The sequence below is a fragment of the Scyliorhinus canicula genome, chromosome 15, assembly GCF_902713615.1.
Source record: "Scyliorhinus canicula chromosome 15, sScyCan1.1, whole genome shotgun sequence".
NCBI classification, from domain to species: Eukaryota; Metazoa; Chordata; class Chondrichthyes; order Carcharhiniformes; family Scyliorhinidae; genus Scyliorhinus; species Scyliorhinus canicula.
In genome coordinates, this window is record NC_052160.1 from 4,451,981 (window position 1) to 4,472,725 (window position 20,745).

The 20,745-nt window shown below is 47.8% G+C and overlaps 1 protein-coding gene across 3 annotated transcripts in view; it reads left to right on the forward strand.

Annotated features, from left to right (window-relative positions):
* myh11b (myosin, heavy chain 11b, smooth muscle) overlaps positions 1-20,745 on the forward strand; it is a 165,522-nt gene that overhangs the window by 83,685 nt on the left and 61,092 nt on the right. For all 3 annotated transcript variants that reach the window (XM_038819567.1, XM_038819570.1, XM_038819568.1), the window contains 2 exons: positions 3,324-3,416; positions 7,214-7,277. In XM_038819567.1, coding sequence (XP_038675495.1) covers positions 3,324-3,416; positions 7,214-7,277 — 157 coding nt within the window. The remainder of the gene's footprint in view (positions 1-3,323; positions 3,417-7,213; positions 7,278-20,745) is intronic.

The following is a 20,745-nucleotide window of genomic DNA, read 5'->3' on the forward strand; positions in this document are numbered from 1 at the left end:
CCTTAACTGAAGGAAGGATTTCTGCATGGCTTCAATCAATGTTGTTACTGTATTTATCTCTAAATACTGATATAACTGTGAACTGGCTTGTCGCTAGAATTGTTAATTGCAATAAGGCTCTTACGATGCAGATGTAAATGTGCAGTAACGTCAGCTTGGCATCTTGGTGCTTTTCATGAAATAATACCTTAGTCTGATCACTAACTACTAAACCTGATCTTACACTGAAATGGATGCAGTGGTAAACAATCTTCCCAATTCAATCCAAATAAAATTAAACCGTTCAATTTGGGATTATCAGATAAAGGCCTAGTCTGTCAAACTGAATTTGATCTCATGGTAAAATATGATACATCGCAATGCAAGATTGGCGATGGGAATCTGCAATTGTTTTAACACTGTGGCAATTAATTAAAGCCAAGTATAAATTTTTAATAAATGCAAACAGCAGAACCTCTTCACACAGTTGAAAACAGCGAGGTGTATAATTCAAGGTTCAATTTAATGTGAGATTAATTTTTGCCATTTGAAATCAAAGGCAGTTTCTGGATAACTCGAGACAAAAGCGTCACACTTTGATTTTTATTAGATCGTCAAGTTCAGAAGTGAGTTCCCCCGATGGCCTAATATTGAAGAAATGGCACTCAGCCAATGGGTTTACCCCCAATCAGGGCAAAGACTAGATCACAGCTGGAGCAGTGGGTGTGATGACATCAGCGGTGGAAGGGGTTCAGTTTCTGGTTCATCGTCACCATCACAGTCACTCTGGGTGTGAGAGTGATCCAGCGCAGTCACTCTGGGTGTGAGAGTGATCCAGCGCAGTCACTCTGGGTGTGAGAGTGATCCATCGCGGTCACTCTGGGTGTGAGAGTGATCCATCGCGGTCACTCTGGGTGTGAGAGTGATCCATCGCGGTCACTCTAGGTGTGAGAGTGATCCATCGCGGTCACTCTGGGTGTGAGAGTGATCCATCGCGGTCACTCTGGGTGTGAGAGTGATCCATCGCGGTCACTCTGGGTGTGAGAGTGATCCATCGCGGTCACTCTGGGTGCGAGAGTGATCCAGCGCGGTCACTCTGGGTGCGAGAGTGATCCAGCGCGGTCACTCTGGGTGCGAGAGTGATCCATCGCGGTCACTCTGGGTGTGAGAGTGATCCAGCGCGGTCACTCTGGGTGTGAGAGTGATCCAGCGCGGTCACTCTGGGTGTGAGAGTGATCCAGCGGTGACTGTGGTGTGAATGAGTGAGTGTGTCTCTGAGCAGCGATCGGTTTCGCTGTGAGGTATTGCATGGTTGAGCCACCTTCGAAAACTCTGGCAAGAAAAATCAATCCCTTGTGATATCTGTGGAAGTATACACTCCATAAGTGTCATCACCTTCAGGAAAGGACGGGAATAAATTGGGAAGGATTGTTTGCAATAATTCAGCTGTCAATCCATTAGAACTGTAATATTTCTGCACCATTTTAAACGATAAACCTGAATATTAAAAAGGACGTTCTTGATACTGCTGCGAATCTTTATGCTCTAGCAGGTAACCATTGTGCATAATTATCCTTGCATTAACCATTTGTAACATGTGACATGCATGTCTGTATTGTTTCCTTAATCATTTCATTATGGTTTCAAATTCATTTTTCTACCCCAGAAAAATGAATACTATTAACATCCTTTAGAAAATGCTGCATAGTTGCTGGCTGCAGTCAGATTTATAACTAAATTGTGCTCGTTTTAGATTAGCAGTCATTAAAAACTTAATCTTTTAAAGCAGTTCTCTCGGTGCTTGGTTTTTGCATATTATCTTCCTAATTGCAAGTATATATCCTACAAGGCATTTACTTTAGCAACAACTGTCTCCAAAGCTCTTGGAACGTTAGCAAACAATATACTTACATGTGGTACCTCAGTCCAGACTGAGGTTTCTATCTGAACATCAAGGGACAGGGAGTAGGTAACCCTTCTTGCAAGGCAGTGCGGATCTGTTTCCCGCAGTGTAAAGGATATGTAAACAGACATGCCTGTGGAACGATTATGCTGACTTCTGAAGGACATCACAGTGTAGGTCCCAACAACGAAACGATGGAAGTAAACTCGGTGATGTGGAAATGCAGATGTTTACATATTCTTAGAACAGCCAAAACATGAGGCAACTTGTTGAGGACTTGTGTGCGCTAAAGACGCTTTAGCAACCTGTGTTTCTCAGTCGCTCAATATTGCCAGTTCCTCTGGAATTCTGATCTGCAGAAGTGCACATTATTCAGCTGCTAACATTCAGGGCGATTGTAAAATAAGAGGCTGCAGTGGACGCTGATGTGTTATTTTGATGCAATAACAGTGAATGTCCCATTCGGCAAACAACAAAATAAATCTCCATAAAAAAACAGGAAAGTGCGGATGCTCGAAATCAAAACAAAATGCTGGAAACACTCAGCCGGTCAGGCAGCATTTGCCGAGAGAGAGAATGTGTCGACCTTTCAGTTTTGTGACCTTTCATCAGAACTGGAAAAAGTTAAGCGATGTAATAGGTTTGAGCAAGGCGAGGTGGGACACGTGATTGGGTGAAAGACAGGGGAGATTGAGTGACCGAAGAGTTAGTCTTCCAGGGTGAAACGGAATAGTGATGGGGCAAGAAAAAAAATCCAGAAAGATGGAGCAGGCGTGATGCAGACTGAAAACAAAAATAAAAGAAAAACAAAAGCCGAAACATGCAAACAAAAGGATATACAATTGGGGCTGTGGAAGTGGAGAGGACAGGGATGTCAGCGTGAGAGCAAGGTGGAGATTTAAAATGATGTGGAGATGCCGGAGTTGGACTGGGGTGAGCACAGTAAGAAGTCTTACAACACCAGGTTAAAGTCCAACAGGTTTGTTTCAAACATGAGCTTTTCAAACACGAGCTTTCGGAGCACTGCTCCTTCCTCGGGTGAATCAATTCACCTGACGAAGGAGCAGTGCTCCGAAAGTTTGTGTTTGAAACAAACCTGTTGGACTTTAACCTGGTGTTGTAAGACTTCTTACCGAGATTTAAAATGACAGGTTTTGAGCAAGATATTTATTTTATTGCCTTCAAATTCAAAACCCGTGGCATCTTTAACTTTTCCCAGTTCCGACTGCTTGAAAGATTGATTCTTTCTCTCCCCACGGGAGCTGCCTGCTGAGTATTCCCAACATTTTCTGTTCTTCAAACAAAATCACCCTTTTACAGGGTGGCAGTAGATCATATTTTGTTAGAGCAATGCAAAGAATGCTACCAGCAGTTAGCATATGAGTCACTGCCTCAATCTCTCATTGACTAAGATAACCAAATGTAAACATCTTAATTTCAGGGGGAACTGGAGAAACAACTCCTTCAAGCTAACCCCATTCTCGAAGCTTTCGGCAATGCAAAGACTGTAAAAAATGACAACTCATCCCGATTTGTGAGTATTTATTTTCCGGTTTTGTGGTTCACCTTGTGTTGACGTTCCCATGTACGTATCATCCAGCAATTATCAGAGACGGTGATAAAAACGTTAGCTCACTGTGAGCTGACAGAAGTTTCTAATACCCGCTATCTCAGTAACATACCAAGAGAAAATAAATCCTCCACAAAATTCAAAGCATGTGGAAAAGGGCAGTTTGTGGTGCCGTGATTTATTGCATTCTCTGGAAGATGTGTACCAGTCAGTTCAGTAACGTTTCCGAGATTTGAACAATGAGCTATGAAATACCAAGTACTTGTAGAGCAGAATAGAAAATGTATTAGCTAGTCTGCTAACAGAACTTATCCAAAGACATAATAATAATCTTTATTATTGTCACAAGTAGGCTTATATTAACACTGAGATGAAGTTACTGTGAAAAGCCCCTAGTCGCCACACTCCGGCGCCTGTTCGGGTACGAAGGGAGAATTCAGAATGTTCAATTCACCTAACAAGCACGTCTTTCGGGACTTGTGGGTGGAAACCCGCGCAGACTCCGCACAGACAGTGACCCAAGCTGGGAATCAAACCTGGGACCCTGACGCTGTGAAGCAACAGTGCTAACCCAATATGGCCGGCCACATGGCACTCTGGTCTGTAACGAAATGCTATTTTTCAGAGGCATTCTGCATCTTTCTTGTACATTCATTTCAAACTTTGGATTTGATAGGGGCTGGTTTAGCTCACTGGGCTAAATCGCTGGCTTTTAAAGCAGACCAAGCAGGCCAGCAGCACGGTTCAATTCCCGTACCAGCCTCCCCGGACAGGCGCCGGAATGTGGTGACTAGGGGCTTTTCACAGCAACTTCATTGAAGCCTACTCATGACAATAAGCGATTTTCTTTTCTATTCTGCAATAATGACCATAGCATAGTTATGTAATTGAAAGCACCAATGTTTAACGTGTGCACGTGATAAATCTTGTGCACGTTGAATCTAACTAATGTAACATGCGGGCCTTCCATCAAAATCAATGAGATCAGTCACCTGTAAACCTTTGAGATATGGTTCGGTTATATTTTGGTAACATTGCAAGAATCATTCCCTTGATCGCCACCTTTGGTGAGGTTTGTACACCGTTACGAGCCTTCGTTGGGGGCTCTTTGCTCCTGATGGGGCCATTCCATGGCAGCAGGGTCAGCGGGGCACCAGGCAAAGTGCGGTACAAAGGATTGTCATTGGCAGATCAGGTAAAGGAAGATGGTGCATCTGACTGGCTGCAAAGGCTGAAGGAACTCTTCATTGCATTGAGTAAATCACAAAAACCTCATCGCAATCCCAAAATTGCCTCATTGTGCTGTGGGTGCAACTGTCTGGAGTGAGAGGTCTGAACAGACACTGTCAAAATTCAAACTGGGGTTAAACAAGACTGCCCCTATACAATTTACAATCTATCTGACAGTAACTATTAACCTTTATCAAAGATAAACTGTCCTCTGCTTTGAGTATTCAGTACCACCTTGATGGAAAGCCTCGGTTCCCTCCATGCCAAAAGTGAATTGGCCATCATAGACACGCATTACCTACAGTTTGCAGATAACTGCAGGATTGTTGCCCACTCTGCATCAAATTCTCAATCCATTCTCGATCCCTTCATTTCTACATACCAGAAACAGGTCCTGCCCTTGAATGTTGTTGAACAGAAAACTCATTTTTTAGCCCACACCTGATCAGCCAAATAGTCTACCTCCCATATGCATTGAAGGAGAGACTCTGGAATATAGAACCATAGAGGTCCTACGGTACAGGAGGCCATTCAGCCCATCAAGTCTGCACCTACCTTCTGAAAGAGTACCTTACTGAGACCCAGTCCCCCGTAACCCCATGGCCCCACTTAACCCGTACACCTTTTGGACTGTGGGAGGAAACCGGAGCAGCCGGAGGAAACCCACGCAGACACGGGGAGAATGTGCAGACTCCGCACAGTCGCTCAAGGCTGGAATTGAACCCAGGACGCTGGCACTGTGAGGCAGCAGTGCTAAGCACTGTGCCACCATACCGCCCAAACAAATTACTATGCATGTTGGAACCATAGAATTCCTACAGTGCAGAAGGAAGCCATTTGGCCCATTGAGTGTGCACCAACCCTACGAAAGAGCCCCCCATCTAGGCCCACTCTGCTGTCCTATCCCCATAACTTCACATAACCTTTTGGACACTAAGGGGCAATTTAGGATAGCCAATCCACCTAATAGGCACATTGTTGGACTATGGGAGGAAACCGCAGCACCCGGAGGAAGCCCACGCGGACACGGGAAGAGAGCGCAAACTTCATCCAAGGTCAGAAATGAACCCGGGTCCCTGGCACGGTGAGGCAGCCATGCCACTGTGTCACCATGCCATCCTTTCCATAACACTTTCCATATCATGAAAGCCACCTCTCTCAAAATGCTACCATTAACAAGAAGATGGAATACCAGACCAACTGCACCAGCTTGGCCTTCTCCAAACTACAACAGCCAGTGTTTGACAACAAAGATGTCCGCAAGGCAGCAGAAGCCCAAGTGGACAGAGCAGTTGTCGTCGCCACACTGCTGTGTGCAGTGAGACCTGGACTGTATTAGTGACAGTGAAGTTCCATCGGCAATGCTTCTGCACCTCCTCCAGATTCCGTGCAAGAAGCCTCTAACGAATACCAGTGTCCCTCTTGAAGGCAGCTCCATCAGCATTCAGGCAATATAATTCAAGGGAACTGCCACACCATTGATTGAAAGACACTGCTTTCTTGCCCAATGAGCTACAATATTCCCATCTGCGTTGTATTCTGCCTTGCACTGAATGTGGAAGGGGTGATGTATTCTACATTGTCCCTGTGTGTGTGTGTGTGTGTGTGTGTGTGTGTGGCATGATATATTTCACCTGTGTGGCAAGTTAGTGTCCCTAATCCACTGGCAAGATTCAGTGTCACCACATATAGTAAAGGAGAGGAAACATTATTGGGCTGATCACATTCCTGGTGGAAAGGTCAACATGTCAGTAAAAAATATCCTAGAAATTCAAATCATTTGAACATGGTAGGTAGCATCAATGCATGTCACACACCCACACTCCGAATCCATGTTATATTCTCTCGTGTCAAAGCTATTTTATCCTCTGTGCTGGAAGATGTTTGCTGTTTCTGCAGTTTAATTATTATCTGTTTGCTACAACTTAACTAATGTCTTTTTACCGGGAGATAATAAATTGACTGGAGATGGGTCTATTGCTGGTGTCCTCAAAATCTCACACCACCACACGCAACATTGAGGTTGCAAAGGGTGGTGCCGATGGATTGGGGAGCCAGTACATCGAGTTAATGCAGTTTATGCAACCGCTCCACACACTCCACCAAACCCCCCCCCCCCCCTCCCACCAGCTGAGGGAAGATATGACTTGAGTCATTTTACCTCCTGTTAACGACTTGTGATGCTGCACAGTATGGAAAATTCTGACCAGCAAGGCTGGAATGTGCATTTATCATTAACAATCATTTATCATTAAAATGAAACTTACTTCTGTGCAGCTGGGAACTTGGCAAAATGTAGGCAGATGTGAACTCCTCTTGCCCCCTGCTTCATCTCAATGCTCATTCTGATTGTGTGCAAGGAATCTACTCAACCTGACCTAATTTAATCGGAATTGCCAGACTCTATGTAAACAAGATGGCAAATAAACGGGAAAAAAGTGATCTTGCCACTGGTCACCTTGTTTAATCACTTCATGGACAGTGAATGTACACCAGTATGCCCTGACCTATTTTTATCTCATTTCCAACAGGGAAAATTCATCCGGATCAATTTTGATGTCACTGGCTACATTGTTGGAGCAAACATCGACACTTGTATCCTTTTTAAATGGTTGTTAAAATACAGCAAATTTGGAATTTTAACTAAAAAGACATGAGGAAGCACACTGCCCCGTTGCAAATGCCCACAAGGAAGTAACCACCAGATGCATTTACCACCATTCGCAAACTGATCTCAGAGAGATCTCGGCATCAAGGTACATAAATCCCTGAAAGTTGCCACCCAGGTTAATAGGGCTGTTAAGAAGGCATATGGTGTGCTAGCCTTTATAAGCAGGGGGATTGAGTTTCGGAACCACAAGGTCATGCTGCAGCTGTACATAACTCTGGTGCGGCCACACCTGGAGTACTGCGTGCAGTTCTGGTCACCACATTATAGGAAGGATGTGGAAGCTTTGGAAAGGGTTCAGAGGAGATTTACTAGGATGTTGCCTGGTATGGAGGGAAGGTCTTACGAAGAAAGGCTCAGGGAATTGAGGTTGTTTTCGTTAGAGAGGAGAAGGCTGAGAGGTGACTTAATAGAGACATATAAGATAGTCAGAGGGTTAGATAGGGTGGACAGTGAGAGTCTTTTTCCTCGGATGGTGATGACCAACACGAGGGGACATAGCTTTAAATTGAGGGGTGATAGATATAGGACAGATGTCAGAGGCAGTTTCTTTACTCAGAGAGTAGTAGGGGTGTGGAACGCCCTGCCTGCAACAGTAGTAGACTCGCCAAATTTAAGGGCATTTAAGTGGTCACTGGATAGACATATGGATGAAAATGGAATAGTGTAGGTCAGATAGGCTTCAGATGGTTTCACAGGTCGGCGCAACATCGAGGGCCGAAGGGCCCGTACTGCGCTGTAGTGTTCTATGTTCTATGTTCTAAACTCACTCTGAACTTGGCTTCTCGCATCAGGGCCACGATTCCTGCGCCCTGTCATGGTGGGACCGACCATGGGGGATGAGGGGACCCAAACAAAAGTCCATTGACTCTCAGTGGGACGGCAGTGGAAAATCCCGGCTGCGGACGGGGGACTGGAAAATTCCGGCTGCGGAGGTGACTGGAAAATCCCGGCTGCGGACGGGGGAGTGGAAAATCCCGGCTGCAGACGGGAGTCGAAACTCCCGCCTGGGGACGGGACTAGCTGCAGACGGGACTGGAAGATCCCAGCTGCGGGCGGGATTGGAAAATCCCAGCTGCGGGCGGGATTGGAAAATCCCAGCTGCGGGCGGGATTGGAAAATCCCAGCTGCGGGCGGGATTGGAAAATCCCAGCTGCGGGCGGGATTGGAAAATCCCAGCTGCGGGCGGGATTGGAAAATCCCAGCTGCGGGCGGGATTGGAAAATCCCAGCTGCGGCCGGAACTGGAAAATCCCGGCTGCAGACGGAACTGGAAAATCCCGGCTGCGGACGGAACTGGAAAATCCCAGCTGCGGACGGGAGTGGAAAATCCCAGCTGCGGTCGGGAGTGGAAAATCCCAGCTGCGGAGGGGACTGGAAAATCCTGGCTGCAGACAAGCCTGGAAAATGCCGGCTATGGACGGGGCTGGAAAATCCCGGAAAATTAATAAATCAATGTCTCCCGTTCCCTCTGGGAGTGTTGGTGCTAATACTATCAGTAATATTTCCACTTTAGCTCCTGTGAAAACACAGGAACGGAAGGACGCTATCCAGCCTCTGGAGCCTGCTCCGCCATTCATAGAAGCATAGAATCCCTACAATGCAGAAGGAGGCCATTCAGCCCATTGAGTCTACACCAAACCTCAGAGAGCACCCTATCCAGGGCCACTCCCCCGCCCTTTCCCCATAATCCTACCTAACCTTTAGAGACTAGGGGGCAATTTAGCATGGCAAATCCAGCTAACCTACACATCTTTGGACTGTGGGAGGAAATTGGCTGGGGCAGACACAGGGAGAACATGCAGACTTTACACAGGCAATCACCCAAGGCCATAATCGAGCCCAAGTCCGTGGCACTGTGAGGTAGCAGCTCTCTAACCAATGTGCCACCCTTAGATCATTTCATAGAATTTACAGTGCAGAAGGAGGCCATTCGGCCCATCGAGTCTGCACCGGCTCTTGGAAAGAGCACCCTACCCAAGCCCATACCTCCACCCTATCCCCATAACCCAGTAACCCCACCCAACACTGAGGGCAATTTGGACCCTAAGGGCAATTTAGCCTGGCCAATCCACCTAACCTGCACGTCTTTGGACTGTGGGAGGAAACCGGAGGAAACCCACGCACACACTGGGAGAACGTGCAGACTCCACACAGACAGTGACCCAAGCCGGGAATCGAACCTGGGACCCTGGAGCTGTGGGATCATAGTTAATCTGGAGCCTAAACAAATTACTAACAGGATCATGTGATGTGTGTTTAGGTGCCACTCCTCACTAATATATAATGACTTATTAAAAGACTAATAATGATAGTTAGGGTCTTTTGTACTCTGGACACGGAGTCTAGCAATAGCCAGCTGATGGAATTCTACCCTCTTTGCCGCAGTGTTACTGGGGAGTGGAAATCTCCAGCTATTGCTCTCCATCATGAAAACAAGAGGCTGAAAGCTGAATCTGAGTGAAAACAGCACGGCCATTAACAATTATTCTCCTCCATTACCCTGTGTCTGCATCTGTACTGCCTGTCCACCGGGGGGGGGGGGGGGGGAATAATGCATTGGGGCCTGGTCTACTTGCGAAATGAAGAGGCAGGGGCAGAATGCAAAGAAAGGTCATCATTTATTTAATTTAATCCCTGCTAGTGTCTTACTGGAACCAGCAGAGGACATTGTAGCAGCTGACCTGCTTTATATTTCACGGAGGTGCTCTGGACTATGTACATGATGCGACCGTCAATTCATACGAAACAAGGAATAGAAGTAAACTGTGGCTTTAATCGACTAGAACAGTGCCTGCCTGCGACTGCTCTGCTACTGGAAGCCGCCTACAGGGCTCCTGCTGTTTATACCTCCCCTCAAGGGGAGGAGCCAGGGGCGGAGCCCACAAAGGCACCAACATGATACATCACAGGTAATACCTTACAATGGTCCATAGGTGGAGCCCTCATGGGCAACAGCGTGGTACAGTTACATACATGGTGAATGGTTAATGCAATACATTCACCACAGTACACTAAGCTATCGATTTTCCTGCTGGTCAATTCTTGTACTTGTAACCCCAAGGTGAAGATCCTTAATTTAAAGGCCTGAGTCACACATCTCCATTCAGGACCCGTCTCAGAGTTCGTGATGTTTGCAAAGTTAAAGGGTTTTAATTGCCCTAGTGTGCAGATAGTACGTGACCGCAAATCATCTGAGTGACCACAAATTGAGATAACGGATGCTTCCCTGGGAGTAGTCTATAATTTCTAACATCTTTGATCAAGATGTTCGGAGTCCCACGATAATTAGGAGGCACCTGGGATTGGGAAGAATTCAGGATATCTGACTCCGTCTGGGAATGAGACCTCACTGTTAACATATCAGCGGTGATGGGAAGGATTTCACAGTCCTGCCAAAATCAATGGACATTTGGTTAGTTTGTCACATTTTACAGCCCTGCCCCCACCTCGACGGGACTGTAAAATTCACCCAATAACATAGTAAGTTTAGTCCCACCTTCAGCCGAACTCTGGCTCTGGGATATTACTGTTGTCCTGGGAACATTAACAATATCGACATCATCCCATCTCCATCTTAACAGGAGCAGTGCCGAGTGTGTGCTGCTTTCACTCTTAGAACATAGACATAGAACAGTACAGCACAGAACAGGCCCTTCGGCCCTCGATGTTGTGCCGAGCAATGATCACCCTACTCAAACCCACGCATCCACCCTATACCCGTAACCCAACAACCCCCTCCCTTAACCTTACTTTTTTTTTAGGACACTATGGGCAATTTAGCATGGCCAATCCACCTAACCCGCACATCTTTGGACTGTGGGAGGAAACCGGAGCACCCGGAGGAAACCCACGCACACACGGGGAGGACGTGCAGACTCCGCACAGACAGTGACCCAGCCGAGAACCGAACCTGGGACCCTGGAGCTGTGAAGCATTTATGCTAACCACCATGCTACCCTGCTGCCCACAACTCTTGTTGTTTACAGACGTGGCAGCTTTTGTATGCCCTTAAATATCTTCAGGGTAGCATGATTCCCCTTTCAGTGGACACGGAGGAGTCTGGAGAGGAGAGTCAAAAATGAGGTTAATTTACAAGTAATGGTCTCCGACTCCGGAGGGGCGGCTCTGCAACTCGGCTACTACCTGGACTGGCTTTATTGTGCTGAATTTAGTAGCCCGTGAATGGTAACCCCTCAGTGGGAGAGCCGGTACTCCACAAGGCTCACGGGGAGATTAATTGGATTGTCCTCATGGATCTTGTGGGGGTTAAAGACCCCTAAAGACACCCCTTCCAGGTTCCAGATCTGTGCCACTTACTCCATTTAAAAAAATTCTTCCTCCCATTCCCCCTGTAACTCGGACCCAAAACCATAATTCTGTGTCCCCCCCTAGTCCTTGTACCATCAGCTAATGGGAGTAGCTTTTCTTGGTCAAGGATATCTGATCATGGACGTCTATCCCCTTAATCTCTGCTGCTCCAGTGAGAACAGCCCCAGCTTTTCCAGAGGCCGAGGCTAATGTCCTCGGTTCATAGGTTCAAACTCAACCACGGCAGCTGCTGTAATTTATATTCAATTAATAAATCTGAAATATAAAACTCGTCTCAGTGATCATGAAATCATTGCTGATTATCGTAAAAACCCATCTGGTTCACTAATGTCCTTTAGGGGAGGAAATCTGGTCTGGAGCCACTTGTAGGCCAGACCAGGTAAGGACAGCAGATTTCCTTCCCTGAAGGACATCGGTGGGTGACACAGTGGTTAGCACTGCTGCCTCACAGCTCCAGGGTTCAATTCCAGCTTCAGGTGACTGTGGAGTTTCCACTTTCTCCCCGTGTGTGCGTGGGTTCCCTCTGGGTGCTCCGGTTTCCTCCCACAGTCCAAAGATGTGCAGGTTAGGTGACCGTGATAAATTGCCCCTAGTGTTGAAACGGTTCGGTGGGGTTACTGGGTTATGGGGATAGGATAGAGTTGTGGGCTTAAGTAAGGTGCTCTTCCCAAGGGCTGGTGCAAACCCCTTGGGCCAAATGGCCTCCTTCTGTACTGTGAAATCTGAGTGAACCAGATGGGCTTTTTATGGCAATGGTTTCATGGTCACCGTTAGACTTTAATTCAGGATTTTGATTGAATTTAAATTCCACCATCTGCCAAGATGGGATTCGAACCCGGGTCCCGGAAGCATTACCCTGGGTCTGTAGATTACTAGCCCAGTGACACTACCACTATACCACCACCTCCCTCTGCTAATAATATATCATCTAAAAGATGGCGTCTCTGACCGTGCAGCCCTCGCTCTGTACCGCACGCGGTCTTTATGCTCAAGCCCTGGAGTGGGACTTATACCCGACACCCTGTGGGGAGGTGAGAGTGCAGAAACTGAGCCATCACTGTAGCAACATTGCCTGTGTGTAAATGCACACAGAGCCATGGGCTACCTGCCTCCGGAATGTACTCCAGGAGCGTCGGAAGCCTCCACTACAGAACACCAGGGGCAGAATTTTATACCCCCCCCCCCCCCCCCCCCCCCCCCCCCCCCCGTCGGCCGGGCGATGCTGTAAAATAATTGGGTTGGCCTCCCAGCCTGCCCTGACCTCTCTGTAATTTTATGCTGGTAAGGGTATGGCCTCATCCAGCCCAGCAGCACTGGCCTCTATTGAGCCCCTTAAGTGGCCAACTAATGACCACGTAAGGGCCGTTTCCCACCCGGCTTAAATTTCCAGGCTGGCAGGAGGATTCCGGAGTGGGGAATTGCCTGAAAGGTGGTCCTGGTCAGACCCCCGACCGGAAGAGGGTAATGCTTCAACCTCCTTCAAACATTGGGTACCGAACAAAAATATCTGGCCCTTGTGACTTCCTCCCGCCTCCAACCTACCATCACGAATACCCATCCATCGCAGCCTTTGATATGAATGTTGAGTCGCGCCTGCCTCGGTTTCACAGCCTGTGCTCTTTCCTTCAAGAAAGGGATTTTCAAAGTGCGGATTGCGACCCGCGGGTGGGTAATGGGCAGGTGTCAGAGGGGTCATGGAGTTAAGGGTTGCGGTCTGCACTTTTGTTAACAGGGGAAGTGTGGGGGATTCCGGTACCATGGACACACAAGACCATCCCTTGAACAATCCAGTGAGAGTGAGTGAGAGACACAACTGTGACCGAAGAGAAGAGGAAAATACCGAAGCAAAGGGTAGTCATTGAGCTCACACTCACTTCAAGATAAAGATAGATCGTTTTTTGAAGAATAAAGGCTTATAGTGTTCGGGTAGGAAAGTGGAGCCGTGATCTCGTTGAATGGTGGAGCAGGCTCGAGGGGCTAGATGGCCTACTCCTGCTCCAAATTCTTATGTTCTTATGTGTGCAGTGACTGCCTTGTGCTAGCTGTGCGCCCCCACGCTCGCTGCCCACTCAGTGGGGTTACAACTGCTCAGTGTTGGGAGTCAGATGCTGTCCTCAATCCATTCACCTGGTGATTTACTTCAACCCACACTAAAGTACTGGCCCCTCAGCACTTTGAACCATATCAGAAATGGAACATAGAAATACTCCTTTGTGACACAGCGTCCCAAATCTGCGAAGGATAATGGCGGCAGGTGCATGGTAACTTGAATGTTGCCTTTGCAATCTCACGTTTATGCCTAACTCTATTTTTGGAATGGTGGCAGGAAGGATAATGTTTCGAGAACTAAAATAGGAAGGGAAGAGGGTCTGCATTTTTAAAAAAGTATTTATTTGTAAATGTTTCAAACTTTAATGGGTTTTCTGATATCTGAGAGTGCAGTCTCACAACCTTCACAATGTAAACGCTCCTTTGGCTTCTCACAGTTGTTAGGAATGTGGAAATACACAGATCTCCTCAGGTTTCTTTGATTACCATTGAAAGTCACTTTGCCGAACTTTCACTATGGAGACTACCTTTAAGTAGAGTCCGTCATGGAGTAGTGTCTCTGGATTTTCCATCGTAGCAGGTTTTGCATTGGTGATTACATCAGGCTAATACACCAGGAGCTTCTGGAAAACTAGATGATTTTGTTTCTGCCCCTTGCCTGGGACAAGAAAATTTCAGTGTCTCAAACACGGTCTTGACTCGGGACAGACCGGGTAAATGGATGTGGTCTGGGACCCAAAGGTCGCCCAGTTGGCAAAATGTGAGTCCTGGGGGGGGAAAAAATGTTTGAAACGCGGCTTCAAGAAAGGCTTCAAAATGGCAGCCAGGTTGAATGGTCACCATGCACCAAAGTCTGTTATATTTGTGCAATACTATGTGAGCTCTATTTAGGGTATGCACTAAGCTTCGTACCTGATTCTGCAATGTGTATTTCCATCAAACGCGGCCAGATTTAAACTTTATATGATACATAGCAGTGTTGGGAAACCTGGAGCCTAATGCCCCCATGCGGCCCATCTGGGTTCGGAGTGCGGCCCAGGAGACATTTTGGTGACTGTTTCCCGTGTGAAGGTTGCCGCATTCCGCTGATTTCCGCCCATGCAATTTTTTTTCCTACCGGGATGACTGAAGTGATTCGCACGTAAAGCAAGGGAGAGTGAAGTGAGGTGTGTGCTGATTGCTCACAATATTGACTATGAGAGCCATGCGCTCCCTCTGTGTCCAAAGTGTATATATTAGTTTTGTTTTTACCATTTGAAGTTGGTAGTTCTATTAATATATAAATGATTAAGCATTTTGCATAAATCGGTATGAAATATTCAGTGCGTATTAAATGTATTTAACCTTATTGATGTGGTCATGGTTAGTGATCAAGCCTGATGAAGGAGGACCACTCGTGCAGCCTCTCACTTCCCTCGGTTGCCCATCACTGACATGTACACACACAACACTGGAGGGGGAATAACGGTGTTAAACATGATTGCTGCTTCGCGAGGAAAAGCAATAACCAATCCATGCAATTTAGAGGGATTTGGATTCATCATTTCATGGGGAAAATCAATCCTCTAGTGTAATCCTCAGCTGTGTTAAGGAAAACCCTCTGTACACAAGGAACATGTGTCCACCCTGCACTATTTAAACAGTCATCAAGATTCTGGCTGCTGTTCAGTTTCTGAGAACTGTTTATAAATTTATTTTTGCCCAGGAAATGGCTTTATCAAGATGTGAAAAACAAACTGGAGTAAAAGAACACAACACTGTGGCTAACTGTGGGAAACAGCTCCTACAGAGAGATTGCAGCACAGGAAGGGACCATTTGGCCCGACAACCCACCCTCTCCTCCCCCACACCCCCCCCCCCCCCCCCTCCCCCAAGCTTGTGTTCATGCACCATTTGAATCCTGATGGTGGTGCTTGAGGCAGACTGAGGCAAAAGTGGTTTAAACTTTATCACGTCAATTTTAATCTGGACGGGGACACCGAGGTGAGTGACAGGTTTGCTTGCTGAGACCTGGGGTGATTTTAACTCCAGGAACTCGTTTCCACAAGTAGACCAGGACACAAACCCAACAGGAGTCAGACTGCTGGGCAGCAATGAGAAATCGGGGGAGGAGAGTGAGTCACCAGGAGAAGAATGAGGTGATGCATTTTGGAAGGAAGAACATGGGCAATATAAAATAATGGGTAAAATTATTAAGTGGGTGCAGGAGCAGAGGACCTGGGTGTGGATGTGGACAGATCACTGACGGTGACAGGACAGGTAGCGAGAGCAGTTAATAAAGCAAATAGTATTCTGGGCGTTATTTACACGGGTGTAGAGAACTCGAGCAATGTGGTTATGCTGAACTTATGCAAGACACGAGGTCGACCTCAGCTGGAGTATTGTGTACAGTTCTGGCGCTGCACTATTGTAAAGATATGAAAGGATCGGAGAGTACACAAGAGGTTCACGGGGATGGTTCCAGGAATGAGAAAGTTGGGCAGCATGGTGGCGCAGTGTTTAGCCCTGATGCCTCACGGTGCCGAGGTCCCAGGTTCGATCCCGGCTCTGGGTCACTGTCCGTGTGGCGTTTGCACATTCTCCCCGTGTTTACGTGGGTCTCGCCCCCACAACCCAAAGATGTGCAGGGTAGGTGGATTGGCCACACTAAATTGCCCCTTAATTAGTCTATTAAAAAATTTTAAAATAAAAAAACAAACAAAAAAAAGGAATGAGAAAGTTCAGTAATGAGGATAGATTGGAGAGGTTGGGTCTTGTTCTATCCTAAAAGCTTGGGTCTCCCTTGGGAAACACAACTGCTCAGACCCCAGCTTAAAATGATGGATCAGACCGTGAACATCATCAGTCGTGACATAGAAAGCTACTGGTCAATTTAATTGGCTGCCAGTTTTGTACCAAGTTTGAGCAGTAGCCAATTCTGGGGCTACCGGCAGTACTTGAATAAGAGCAGGTTATGGAATTGGACTTGAAGTTACGTCCAGGGTATCAGCAGGACCTGACTGGTAGACGCGGGGGGAATGGAGGGAATGGAGGGAATGGAGAGTTCAGGTGAAGGAAATTTGATGGGGAGGAGATGGTCACAGAGTGATTTAAACATGAGGATGGGATTTTGTGCTGGGAACAAGGAATGAGTTGATAAGGTTGTCAGTGAATGGAACTTTTACAGGCTAGGATCTGGGCAGCAGAAACGTGGCTGAGCAGAAACTTAGAAGGCGGAGGTCGGAAGGTCAGTCAGGAGAGTTCTGAGTTCGCTGGACATTGAGAGGCATTGAGGAGGGCTTCGGTGATGGGCTGATTCAACGTGGAATCAAACGGTGATACGGAGGTGGATGTCAGCAGTGTCCGTAATGGAGAGGATGAGAGGCCAGATCTATTTCAAGACCAAACAGTACGTCGAGGTGGTGACTGTCAACTTGGGTCTAACAAGGGCAGCCCGGTGGCACAGTGCTTAGCATTGCTGCCTATGGCGCTGAGGACCTGAGTTCGAATCCCGGCCCTGGGTCACTGTCTGTGTGGAGTTTGCACATTCTCCCCGTGTTTGCATGGGTTTCACACCCACAACCTAAAGATGTGCAGGTTAGGTGGACTGGCCATGCTAAATTGCCCCTTAATTGGAAAAAATGAATTGGGTACTCTAAATTTTTTTTAGAAGGTGGAAAAAAAAAATGGGGTCTAAGATGGAGGCTGGCAAAGGTTTGGAGTTCAGGAGGCTGAGTTTAACACCATCCACCTTTTCAGGAAGGATAGATCTTTCAGGATGGGGGTTTAGAAAGCGAAGGAAGCTATTTACAATGTCATCCAGCACGGAGGCCGGGAACGGAAGTCGGATGGTCGAGTATTTGGTGAAAATGGGGTGGAGAAAGTAGGCGGGAGGTTTGATGGATGGGATCAATTGGAAAAACCAATGGGATAGCAGCAAGCGAAGGGTGGGGAATTCCGAGCTGCCTGGTGGGAAAGGGGAAGTAACAGAGACAGATGGCCTTTAGTCTGCTAACAAAAAAATCTTTGAACTCTCCTTGTTTGAGTTAGGGTGGAGGAAGAATTGAGATCCTGTATTTGAGAGTTACAAGTGGAGCTAAACTCTCATTTGTTTTTTTTAACTAAAGTAGTAAAGCAACCAATTGAAAAATCTGTCCAATCAACTGATGTAACCTGATGTTGTGATATTAAAAACAATGGGGCCAAGTCTCCCAACAATGACTGTGTCATTTTGTGCAGGAATCAGTGGGCGATTTCCACTGGATGGATGGGCCGATCTATCCCCACTTAGTCCAGAAAAATAGCTGAGTGCGAGTACCCGGGTCTGTGATTCACCCACTTGGGGCTCAGCTGTTCACTGGTAGCAAGGGGGTGCTGCATTTAAACATTTCACCCCCCCCCCCCCCCCCCCCCCCCCCACCAACACTCACTCCTGGCTTGACTAGTATCGGTGACACAGTGGTTAGCACTGCTGCCTCATAGCACCAGGGACCCGGGTTTGATTCCCGGCTTGGGTCACTGTCTGTGCGGAGTCTGCACGTTCTCCCCGTTTCTGTGTGGGTTCCCTCCGGGTGCTCTGGTTTCCTCCCACAGCCCAAAGATGTGCAGGTGAGGTGGATGGGCCGTGCTAAATTGCCCCAGGCTGGTTTACGGGGATAGAGTGGAGGATTGGGCCTAGGTAGGGTGCTCTTTTAGAGGGTCGGTGCAGACTCAATGGGCCGAATGGCGCCCTGCACTGTATGATTCTATTGCAGCGGGAGACCTCCTCGATTTCTGGAGGCAGACCTGGCCAGGCTTCTGGATGCCATGGGGGAGAGACGGGCGCCCTGTGCCCCCAAGGGGTTAGGAGGTCCCAGAGCACGGTGACAAATCCCACCTGGGAGGCAGTGACTGAGTGTGGGCAACATGGCCAGGCAGACCGCCGTCCAATGTAGGAAGAAGGTGAAAGACCTGGTACAAGAGTCCAGGCTACGTTACCACCTCACTCCTCCTGGCATCAGTCCCACCTGCCAGCCTTAAATTCCATTCCCCCCAACCCCACTGCCAGAACAATCCACTGGCTGACACATGTCACCTGCTATAGACACCCCCCAACCCACCAGGCATGCAGCTCACAATATCCCCTCTTTGTCCCCAAAGGAGAAGATAACCCATAATAAGAGAAAGGGAGAAGTAGATGGTGGGGGGGGGGGGGGGCAGGATGATGCCAGAGTTGGGACTCCTCCTCCTCCTCCTCCACCCCCTCCCCACCCCACATGAGGAAGGGGGCCCTGGAGATTACTGGGTAGTCCGAGGAGAGAGCAGTGACCAGCAGCGAGATTGGCCTGCGCTTGAATCAAAGGATCCCTACAGCGCAGAAAGAGAATATTCAGCCCATCGATTCTGCACTGCCCCCCCCCCCCGCCCCAGAAGGAGCACCCTTCCCAGGCCCACAACCTGCCCTATCCCCAAAACCCCACCTAACCCTTTGTACACCAAGGGGCAATTTATCACGGCCAATCCACCTAACCTGCACATCTTTGGACTGTGTGAGGAAACCGGAGCAGCCGGAGGGAACGCACGCAGACACGGGGAGGACGTGCAGACTCCGCACAGACAGTGACTCGTGGCCGAAATTGAACCCGGGTCCCTGGCGCTGTGAGGCAGCAGTGCTAACCACTGTGCTACCATGCCACCCACCGAGAAGTGGGAATCCACTGCACCGTCATCCAGTGACCTAGCCTCAAGTGAGTTGTTTATTTCCCAGACCCTTGTCCCTTGTCTTGCAGGATCACAATCTGATGAGTGTTACGCCACCCTGGGCAGGTGCGAGGTCAATTCCAGCCACGCGTGGCCCCGAGTCGCAACACCAGTGAATGAACTGTAATTCTTATAAAAATGTCTCCGGCCTTCCGCTGCCCAATAATTACAGTCACCAGGTTTGTAAGATGAAACACAGTTACTGCTTATTTGTACCAAGAACTATTATGAAATATGCTGTAAATACAATTGGATAACAACAAGCTAATATCTACTACCTCCTTTAACTGCCCCACCCTTACCCACACACAAGACAGACAAATGCAGAGGGGTGAAAAGGGGTAAAAATAATAAGGATGAAGGTCAAATGATCAGAGTCTTTGCTTAAAATGGTGGTTCTTTAGCACATTCTCCTCACAGCACGCTTGTTGATCAAAGATCTGGTTTACAGACTTCTTTGTAGATTCATCCATTCAGGATCCCTGTAGGTTAGAACATACAGCACTCACGGGCAGTAGGCTTTCTGGGGAGGTCCACATTCGAGCCTATATTTTTCTGTATAGACACTTTTTATTTCGGAAGGAAGGACCCTTGCATGAGGCCAGGCCATCTGAAGTAAACCCCCCACCACCCACGGGACTCCCTGGGAGGAGAACTCTGAAGTGACAGTACATCATAGCTGTTACCTCACCTTCCACCAACACAAAGACACATACTTCGGGTGACATTAATGGACAGTCTTCTGGGTCACTACCAAGTGAGCACCACACAGCTACTGATGGACTGGTATAAAGATGGCTTCAACGCTTCACATACCCAGATCCTCTTAAAGGATTCCCCGCCCCCCAGCACAGCACTGGGCCAGCAGCTAAGGTACCCTGGAGTTACATGGACATAGGTGGAGACGGCCACTCATTGCCATGATATGCAACCGTGCAACCAATGAACACTCAGAATAGGACACAACCAATGGGCAGTCAGGACACTCAGAGGTGGCATCACCACACAAGGGGACATGACATAAACACTATAAAAGGGATGAGGCACTCACACCCTGCCTCTTTCCACAGACAGACATCTAGAGAGTTGGACAGGGTTGATCAGCAGCATCACACCCCAGCACGTGGCTTAGAGCAAGCTGGTACAGTTAGACTGAGTTACTACAGTTAGATTAGCAGAGAGTCGAACTCATTTGAGAACTGTGTTAATAGTTCAATAAACACGTTGAACTCATTTCAGAGCCTGGAGCATCCTTTAGTTATGACTGCATCAAGTAGCAGCCGGTGTTATCCGAAGC